At 36.6% G+C, this 10853-nt stretch overlaps 1 protein-coding gene across 1 annotated transcript; it reads left to right on the top strand.

The window, feature by feature from the left end:
- Positions 1-185: 185 nt before the first annotated feature.
- On the top strand, positions 186-5387 carry PSMA4 (proteasome (prosome, macropain) subunit, alpha type, 4). The gene is made up of 7 exons (XM_009702622.1): positions 186-249; positions 1030-1192; positions 2543-2620; positions 2851-2939; positions 3800-3930; positions 4149-4272; positions 4752-5387. The coding sequence occupies exons 1-7, from the start codon at positions 186-188 to the stop codon at positions 4904-4906; spliced, it is 804 nt and encodes a 267-aa protein (XP_009700924.1). The 3' UTR covers positions 4907-5387.
- Positions 5388-10853: the final 5466 nt, after the last annotated feature.

Below are 10853 nucleotides of genomic sequence, written 5' to 3'. Positions count from 1 at the left end.
CGCTGCGGGGGGGCTGCGGGCACAGCGGTGTCCGTGGGCCGGGCCCGCGTGTGTCTTAGTAGCGGTGTTACTTTCTTACTGCGTGTACCAAACTGATGTCACTAAGCGATTGGGTTTTTTATATGCGGCTCAGAGCATTGCTAATTTTAGAATGTTGTTTTCTGACAAGAGAATGATGATATTTAATGAGTTATTGCTTTTTACAGTCTCGAAGATATGACTCCAGAACTACCATATTTTCTCCAGAAGGTATTTTTTAACCCCACACTTCCAACTAAACTCTGACTGTTCTATCCAGCTTCTCAAAACTAAATAACAAACTACTTGTACAAAGGTTGGTTGTTTATAGCGTGTTTCCATCTATATATGAGTTACAGAAATCATATTTACCCACTGGAAGTAGTGCCCAATTCTGTGAGGACACCAAGGATTCAAAGTGGAGACTTCTACATTTGTTCTAATTCAAGCAATAACGAGACCGTGCCCCATTAATGAGCAATTCCACCTGCCGCGTTTTTGAAATAACTCGAGCAAATCTTTACCATTCATGTGTTGTTTGAGTGGTGCCCCCTAGAACGCATAATATCCTGCTGGTACGATCACACCTCTTGTTATTCTTACACATGCTGGAACCAGTATGTACAAACAATGTTTTCCTGTTTCTGAGATGGGATGATCTCAAAAGTCTAGTATCAAATTTTTTTTTTTGGATGATTGAAAATCTGTTTTGGCTCATTCTGTTGCAGTAGAGAGTTCTGTAGACTTTTTTAAATTATTGGTAAAAGAAAGGGGTTTTTTCCACATTGGTGTTGCCCTGTATTACCTTATCAGATCTGTGGATTTTCATTCTCTGACTCCTTCCTCCTTTTCAACCAATTAATTTACTATGATTACTGGTAATAGACTGAAGAAGTAAGACTAGGCTGTACAATGAGAATCTGTTGGATTCTTGCAAATTTAAGTTGCCTTGTGTACTTGGTCTTGTTCAGTGTTACTTTTTTGATGTTACTAATTTAAATTCTTTCCTAGGTCGCTTGTACCAGGTTGAGTATGCAATGGAAGCAATTGGACATGCAGGTACTTGCTTGGGAATTCTAGCAAACGATGGTGTTTTACTAGCAGCAGAGAGACGCAACATTCACAAGCTTCTTGATGAAGTGTTTTTCTCAGAGAAAATATACAAACTTAACGAGTAAGTTGAAATGATGATCAGATGTCCAGTGATGTTTTCGGTAACAAAACACTGCTGTTATTCAGACGTTTTATCACTGAACCTGGTTTTATTTTATTTGAAGTGTTAGCATTCTTTTAGACAGGTATGAGCATTTTGTTGTCATTTGCTTCAGTAGTTCTAAAATAGAAGCATCACAATTTTATTTTTGATCTCTAGGAGAATTTTCTAGGTGTAATAGCCTGTTTGTTGGTACTTCCCTATACAAGGTAATGTTATTGCAGCAGTAAGGAAAACTGGGAATTCTCATTTTACAAAGTAACATTTGGGGGCACAGAATAAAGAATGCACACAAAAATCACTGTGCTGTTTCAGCTCAGTGTCCTCTTCTAAGTTTTGTTTTCCTTTTGTGATTCAAAGAGAACAAGATAATTAGGTAAAACATGCCTTAGGTTTCTTTGCCATAATTGTAGCAGAGATGATACATCTCCCTATCACGACTTCCTTTTTAGCTCTGTAGAAGTTAAATCTGTGATGTCAGAGCAGAGTGTCACAGGTTATGCTCTCTTGCCTATAAGGGCGGTAGAGCTTCATCCTTGCTGGCAGGCGCACATGAAACACGAACAGCTATTCATCCTGTCAGCCTCCTATTCTATGTTGGTCTTGAAAGCAGCTAGAACTGTAGGAAGTACTGGATTTTCAAGGAGACAGTGTAACAGTGCACTGGAGTAGTCGCTTAGGCCAGTCCTTCCATCTTCTGAAAAATTCTTAAGTTCACTCAAAAAATAACCTGGATTATTTTTCTTGAATCCTTTCTGTGTAGCGAAAGCTTTGTAGCTGTATTGGATTGGGCAAAAGAGATCTTAAATTAAGAGCTAACGAAACAATCAAGGATGTGAAGCACTTGTTTTTCTTATGATCAAATCAAGATGGCTTAGTTTCAGTTGGACAAATGCAATGTGTCAGCTAGCAGCTTCCACTGAAGGCCTGTCGCGTCTATATGGCTCCTTCAGTACTCTGGTGTGCTGTGTCAGGTGGCCTTCTGATAGGCGCTTGTGTGTAGCTAGTGGCTCTTGTAAAGACACTCAGGGCTTACTCATCTTTGGTATCATCCTCTTCTCAGAACGATACATACAACTAACATACTGGCCTGCTTACTTTTTGCTGTCCACCTCTGCTCTTCTGAAATGGTTACATAATATTTTTGGTGCACCCTAAAGGCAGGAGCTGATGAACCTGATGTATAAGTCAGCTACGTAGTTTTGATCATGAAAGCCCAACGGTAGGGGTTCTGCTTGAACCACTGTATGAAGATGTGACATTTGCTGAAGTTTGATAGGAATTCTGTTAATTTGTATGCTTTTATTGCAGGGATATGGCTTGCAGTGTTGCAGGAATAACTTCAGATGCCAATGTTCTAACGAATGAACTGCGACTGATTGCACAGAGGTAGGTCTGCTGATAGTTAACATGGTTTTGCTTGCCTGTCCTGTCAGATTCAGTTCTGTTGATGTATTAAATCAAAATGAACATTTAGTAGAGCAGAAGTAGACTGCTTGAAATAGAACAACTAGATCAAAGAGGCTTTAACTTACGAACTTGTTTCTTGTTAGATATGGTACAAGATACTGTTAGCAAAACAAGTTTTGAAAACTGTTTTTTTTCCTATTTCCTATTAGGTATTTGTTACAATACCAAGAGCCCATTCCTTGTGAACAACTGGTAACAGCACTGTGTGATATCAAGCAGGCTTATACACAGTTTGGAGGTAATGAAGTGTGAACCATTGTGCTTTTAAATGTCTAAAGAATGATTCTGTTACGTAATTTGGAGCGTCTGAGTCCCTGGACAGTTCTACCAAATTCTTTTGTAACATGTTATACTGAGAAAAACAATAGCCAAATTTAAGAGGGAATGGGTAGTCACGGTTACTGGTTTGCTACCAAAGGTGCTACTTTTTAATGATTCAGAAATTGATGGCTGAGATTCCAGCCCATTGCATAGAATGCTTTCAGTGCTCTTGGATTTAGTGAAGGCCTTCGAAAGACTACCAGAGAATTGTTTGATATGTAACCTTTCAACATTTTGGGCCCATCCAGCATAATGGCACAATGAATCACAAATAAGACTTTATGTAGAGGTATCAATATTGTAACACTTAAAAAAAACCCCAAACTATTTCTGTGGATCAAGGAACATGTTAGAAAATGATGTTTTAACTAGTGTTCCTTAGCACGTAAATTGATGATTCTGGTATTTTACATATATATGGTGTGAAAGAATGACCTTTTTATATACCTGGCTTTTGATGCTATTAAGTTATACACTTCTAACAGCTAAGCTACATACTCTAAATATTAAGTTTTGATTTAAAGTCCTGAGATGGTAAATCACAATTTGTGGAGACATAAATGAGCTGCTCTTAGGGTTAAATGAAATAAAACTCTGCTGCCCCCCCCATGACTTAGAAACGCTGGCATGCTTATCTCAAGCAACAGAAGTGCAGAACAGTCTGTTAAATCCTAGTTCACAGGAATAGATTTGAAAAAAGAAATCAAAGAAAATAATTGTCACTCATGACCAATCTTGTTACTAAATTTAGGTTGCTAATAGCCTTCTTTTCAACAGGAAAACGTCCTTTTGGTGTTTCGTTGCTGTATATTGGCTGGGATAAGCATTATGGATTTCAGCTGTATCAAAGTGATCCTAGTGGAAATTATGGAGGGTGGAAAGCTACATGCATTGGGAATAATAGTGCCGTAAGTTCTGCGTTGGTTTTTTTCCTCTCAAAGTCAAGCAAAAAAAAAAAAAGTGTAAATTGCACTGTACTAATTAAACTGAGTTGAGTATTAGTGCAGAGCAGAAATAAGTAACTGTAGAAACACTGCTGTTACTCGTGTATTGATATTATCTGGCAAAAAGCAACCGTTTGGTTGATTGCCCAAAAATACCATTTTAATTTCTGTGAAATTTATAGGCAGCTGTGTCAATGCTAAAGCAAGACTACAAAGAAGGAGAAATGACCTTGAAGACTGCACTTGCCTTAGCCATTAAGGTTCTAAACAAAACCATGGATGTTAGCAAACTCTCTGCAGAGAAAGGTAAGCAGTTTGCTCATATGGGATAACACCCTTTGCTTAGAAAAAGAAAATGTAGTGAATGTATATACACTAGATGTGGTTTATTGGATTTTTAGTTGTCACGTGAAAAATGTTTTTAGAAGACGCAGCAGCTCTCGGCCTTAATCTAAGAGGCATACAGATAGCTTAGTTGAGGATGATCTACCTTGGTCAGCTCCAGGGGCTAGACAGCAGTTTAGGGATTGTACACCGCATTGGTGCGGTAGCAGAAATGGCTACGGGTCTGGTAGAAGAACCACTGGAGGGATATTAACGTGCTTGTGTGTGTATGCTGCCGCAGAAGCGGACTGCTGCCGTCTGGCTTGCCAGCCGAACTTCTTTGTAAAGGCAGGACAAGAGCCTTCTGCTTGGTTGTGTTGTAACTGCTAATCTTACCCTTCTGATGATTGCTCTGTCTAAAGGACAAAATGTAACGTCGCTGTCTGTTCCATATGTTTCAGTTGAAATTGCAACACTGACGAGAGAGAACGGAAAGACAGTAATAAGGGTTCTGAAGCAAAAGGAGGTGGAACAGTTGATAAAACAACATGAGGAGGAGGAAGCAAAAGCTGAACGTGAAAAGAAGGAAAAAGAACAAAAAGAGAAGGATAAATAGAATATGAAATCAAGCGTTCTGTAGATAATATAGGACCTGCTTCAGTAAAAGATAATCTGGATTTCTCTTTTGTAGAAGCCTACAAATATGCCATGGAGGACCCGGAATTACTTTTGATGAACCAGGTCCTTAATCATCATTCAGATGATAAGCAGTTTACTGCTCCTTATCTTGACCCATAATTGCTTTAATTCTTGAACACTCTTTTTTTCTTCTATTTTTTATTATGGAATAAAATTTAAGAAGAATAGTGATGGGTGTCTTTATTTCCTCAGTAATGTCTGGATATGCAATCTTGAGGGATTTAATCACTTTAAACCATTAAAACAAGGTATATGCTAGTTGGTAAAGAACAAATACAGTGTTAGAGTTGTTAGAATTTTGTGTGTATGTGTGGGGTTTCCTTTAAAGTAGTGAAAAGGGCTCCTAAGTTTGAAAAATCATTTCACAAGTACAGAATTAAAGTGTGCTGGCATGCCAAGTTTTAATTTTGGCCTATTTTCTTCTCTAACCGGCCATGTCAAACTGCTGGTCTTGCAAGCAGTAGTGTTTTAAACAACATGCCCTGTAGCGAATGTGTTCAGTTTATCATAGCCTTTCATGAGTGCATGTGTTTTCTAAGAAATTAATCATATAACACTAGCTATATTCACACAAACTAGAAAGGCATTTTACAAAGGCCACGTGAAAATGTTAAGCTATCTTGTCAAAGTACAAATAGGTAAATAAAATAGTGCATGATTTTAGGCCATGTTGACTACTTTGCATTTTATTCTGAAAGGCAATCGAGATGTTTTATATTTAGTTTAGTGCTGCTGATACTTCCCCAGAGAATTTGATTCCCTTCTCTGACAGACAACAGTCTAGAAAACTAACCCATTAACCACTTGAGAAATGATAATATTTGTGCATGAATTGGAAGTTACAATAATTTTTGTTCAGATTGTCCCTATACTGAATGCAAAATAATGATTTTTCAGATTAACAAAAATCTCTTCTAGTTCTGAAAAAAACCCAGAAGATCTGGAGTTAACAGAGGAAAACAAGTTACTGAAAATGGTTTTGCACCCCTTCAGTTATCAAAAGCAAAGTGAAAATCTCGCTCGAGTGACATACTTAAATGAGAGGCCTTACCTGCTGAATTTCAGGCTCTGACACTGGTGATCCAGCCCCTTTGTGTGGATTGTGTGTATCTCATAGCTTTTTGGGGGTTTTGGGGGGTGGGGTTTTTTGTGTTGGTTGGTTGGTTGGTTTTTTTGGTTTTTTCACCCCAGAGGATATCTGGTGTTTACAGGATTTAATATGGCCATTTAAAGAAATGGAGTGAATCCATACAGTGTTTTATTATTTTAATCTATCCCAGACATTTTTTACTGATAGAATGTACTTTTTCAACATGGCCAGAAATTACCCTTAGTTTCAACAAAACCCATTTTTGAGCTTATTGCTGTAAGGTTCACTGTTGAGAACAGAAGGAAGGAATCTGATTTGAGGTGTCTGTGCTGCGGCTTGCATGGATGTACTGCACTCACTTTGGCAGCCTCTGTACAGAGAGCGGTGTGGGGTGGCATGGGTTCTGTGCAGGCTGCAGGACCTGCTTGTTAATTTTCTAAGTCTCAGTGCAGGCCAAGTGCTTTAGTCTTTTGTACTGAACTTAGTACTTTGTTAGTATTCAAATTTTATAGCTAATATAAAAGTTAGACTGAGTTTTATTTGCACCTTGCGCAACAGTAGATCTTCCAAATAATAACATAGGAATGGTATTTCATGTAACAAGTCCTGAACAGTTGCAGACAACATGCAATGGGCAAGATGTAATCTCCATTATAAAGGATTATATAAATACCTCAAGCTCCATTTTTATGTAGAAAATTCAGTGCTCAATCTTCTTAGTTTTTGATACCATGAAAGCAATATATCAGCATCTTTTGCAGATTTCTAGATCACTGATGATGGTTATACAAGTACTTGGAATATGCCCTAAAAGCAGCGATGCCAAAATGGGAGTTTTTTCTAACTTCTCCACGATCACTCGAAACAAAACGTGATAGACTCCAGCAATGCTTTCTGCCTGCTAGGAAACCATTAGAGCATCTGAGTCTGGGTTCATCAATGAGTATAAATCACACAAGGCAATTTGTTTAGCATACTAGTATAAGTATTATTAGATAGCTTAGGATACAGATTTATTAAAATATTTTTTCTTAAATGCTTCGGTTTCTAACAAAGAGGGGATAACAAATATATTTAGGTCTTTGTTTAAAGAATTACCAGTAGCATTTCTTTGTCAAACACGGCATCATTTGCTGGTAAAGGAGAACTTTTTAGATACTGCATTGTGATAAGTTGTGTAGTTACACTACATTTTAAAAGATCTATTTATTTAAAGGTTTTATTTACCCAAAGTATTGTCAAACACTTTATGAGTATAATCTTTGAACAATAATTACTAATTTAATTTCAAAAATGCCATCCTTAGCGAGTGGCAATAATAGCTGATTGTGAGATGAGCCTCAGTACTGTCTCGGAATAGGCAAGTAACCCTAGCTGGCACTCATACCCAAGACACACAGAAAAATTCTGCTACACTAAATCTAATTTCTGATTCTTTTCTGCATTTGAATCTAGGACAGAGAGCAGATGCTGGAGACCTTTTATTGACTAGAATCTTCCTGGGACATCTTTACGCTAATGCAAGTTCCTTAGCTGTTTTTCTTAGAAATAGGGCAGCATTTGTCTGCATAGGCCTATTGTGCTGATTCTGGCTTTGTGTGGTTTTTTTTTTTAAAAAAAAAAAAAAAAAAGAAAGAAAATCACCACTATCTGTGCCTTTTCTGGGAGTGGTTTGGGGATAAGTCGTAAGAACAGAAAAATGATTTTGGCGATACATTTGAGTTGTCTTTGCTAATAAAAATGATCTTCCTGTTCTTTGTATTTATTTTCTTTTGGTGTACGTAGTGTTTATGTAGAGTTTACAGTGTATCACGTAAGTATTTCAAATATTAAGCTATTGCTGTGGATTAAATGTTATTTTAAAACCGGAACTTCATGTGGTGCTGTGGAAGGTTACAGATTTTTCAAATTAGGTAAAACTATTTAGTTGAAACTGTTTGCATAATACAATGTTAGCAAACTTACAGACTGGATAGCTTATCTCTCACTTGAGTGCATGACAGAACTTGTTAGGGCAAGTATTCACAAAGAGATTGTCCTAATAAATTGTAATGTGTTTTGTTATTCTAAGTAGTTTAAGAGATAATGAAACTACCGCTTCTCCAGTAATACCTGTGCTGTCTCTTGCATCTGTCAGTGTTAAAAAAAAAGGTTAGCTTGTTTTCTAGATGACTGTATTCTGTTCAAATAAAGTCAAGTTAACTTCTAAGACTGTTTCTTATGTGACATACAGTATTGTGCACTGGAAGACAGAAGATTCCTTTAGGTATGCTTCCCTATTCATCCAAATATTTTTACTTGTCAGAGTTGTAAAAGCACCCAAATTAAGATGATAAACAAAGGACTTTTATGTTAAATTTGACTGCTGCTTCTGTTCTGTTATGGATTCCCAAGGTAATTATTTATTCTTTCTGTTCATAATCTTAAAATTAGGGACAATACTTCTCCACTGTGTTGTGAGAACAAATATATTAATGATTACAAGGCATTCAAGTTAATGGTTTTAGAGGCCACAAAACTGTATGTGATACATAGATAACATAGCTAAGTGTATACAAGACATCTAAGTCCAAAAAGTTTATGCACTCAGGTACTTCATACATGAAAGAAGTGATGTAGCTTCAGACTAGATGAGATTCTAGGACTTCCTTAAATGCCTTTCATTTTCTTTAAAGAGTATTTTCCATTACAGTTTTTCTGTAATAAAAGTTGTCCTCGTTTTCAAGTTTTAATTGCAGTTATTTCTATTGCAATATGAAAAACTGCTAAAATGACTTGATCTGAGAGTAGCCTTCACTGGTTATATAGCTCCTGGCTTTAATCTGGAGAAAATTCCGCTTCACAAAAAAAAAAACTTACAGTATTTCTGATTTCACAAAGAGAACTGAGCAGCTGGCTATTTTTATCTGTAATTAATTTGGCATTGGGCTTTCCAGTTAAAGTACTCTTCAGTGCACAGTAAAAGCTGCCATCAGCCAATTTACTGGAGATTCTCAGAACATACTTTAGTGGGGACCTTCTGATGTCAACTCCTGCTGAGAAGGACCCTTAGAAAGACAGCAGACATTATCATCTAATTGTTTAGGCTTTCACTTTATGGTAAATACTGAACTTAACATGCTGCTGTTATTAACGTTTTGCTCCAAGTTCAAAGCAGCAGGAAGAAAATGCTTTTTATTTATAACTACTATTTTCTAAAACAGTAATAATACAACATAATTAATGTGTGCCAGATGATGCTACATAAAGTATTTAACAAAATGTTGGGCATGTAACCTAGACAGTTTAATCCTTTTATATCTTACAGCATCTGTTTTGCCTAGCTAGGACCCAGCTGCAAACAAATTCATAGTTATGTAATAAAACCAGTTTGCTATATCCTGCATATTTGAGTGGCAACTGTGTTTAACGCTGTTAACTAGATATTATGGATCTGAAATGCATTTACTGCAATGCACACGTGCCGCTAACAGGAATATAGATTTTACGTGATAACCTTACATTAGGAATAACCAGATGCAGTGCAGTGGTGGATCAGTTGTCATCAAAAACTACAGATTTGCAATTCCAGTAGAAACATTGCCCAGTAATTTTTAGAGCACTCGGAAAACATCAAACTCCAGTGTATCACAAAAGAAAAAAAAATAGGGCTTTTTGTGCCATGCTTTGGGCTAAAATAGATTTTTATTTACTCTAAAATCCTGCGTTGACCACTGCATACACACTGAGCATTTCAAAATAAGAGTCATGCTGCATCCTTTAACACATTTATCTTTTGATTGTGGAGGACATGCAGTATACAAATGGATTCTCAATATATAAAACGACCATATTCACTGCAGAGCATTCAAATCAATACAACATGTCACTAGAAGTGTGCTGGAAGAAACTACCGTGTAAGCAGCCTTTTTTTTGGATGGCTTGTACGAACTGCATTATGTCACCTAAATATGGCTGCAGGAAAAGATAATACAGAAAAACATGAGTTTAAAAATTAAGAAAGGGATTGAAATGCTTAAATACTCTGTTTTCGTCATCAAAAAGATCCATGATTTACACAGAGAGATGCTTTTTTTTTTTTTTTTAATAAAATGAACACTTGATGTAAAAGAATTTTGATACTGGACAAAGTGCTTAATGAAATTACTACTTTGGGTAATGCTCATTTTAGGAAGGTATAAAGTTGCTAAAATTATTTGAGTTGAATAAGGTCCATTGTCCTGAGGAATCTGTTATCTAGCACTCTTCTTGTAGCAGCTGATTAACACCGTGTAAGGCCATTTAGCCCTTCTTTCCAAATTTTTTCTCTCTGTAAAAATCTTGAACAGTGTCTTAGATGTAAAAAATGCATTAATGCCAGCTGCTTCGATATTCTGTGGCAATGTGTACCCTGTACGTTTCCATTAGGATGACTTAGGAAAAATCACCAATTATATTTCACGGTTGGTGCATTTAAAGTTGTCTTCTGTAGCAGCTTTTTATTTACCTGGTATAGAAAAAAAGGTGGGTTTTTTGTACAGAGTATTCATTATGTATGTTATATATCTATAATATACATACAGATGGAAATACCCTAGGTCATTTTAGCTTGCATCAGTTTATTAAAAGTTCCAAAACATTCTGATGTAGAAACTTAAAAAAAAAAAACTTACAGAGTGTTTCATACGGAACGAAAGTTAAAAATTAGTTTGTTTCATATTTTCCTTTTCGCTAAAAATCACTTAAACTTATACCCTCCCCAAGGGGTGATTTAAAAGAAACGGCAGCCGGCCCA

Source organism: Cariama cristata, unplaced genomic scaffold, assembly GCF_000690535.1.
Source record: "Cariama cristata isolate BGI_N322 unplaced genomic scaffold, ASM69053v1 scaffold28026, whole genome shotgun sequence".
Taxonomy (NCBI): domain Eukaryota; kingdom Metazoa; phylum Chordata; class Aves; order Cariamiformes; family Cariamidae; genus Cariama; species Cariama cristata.
This window is presented reverse-complemented; position numbering and strand designations above follow the sequence as displayed.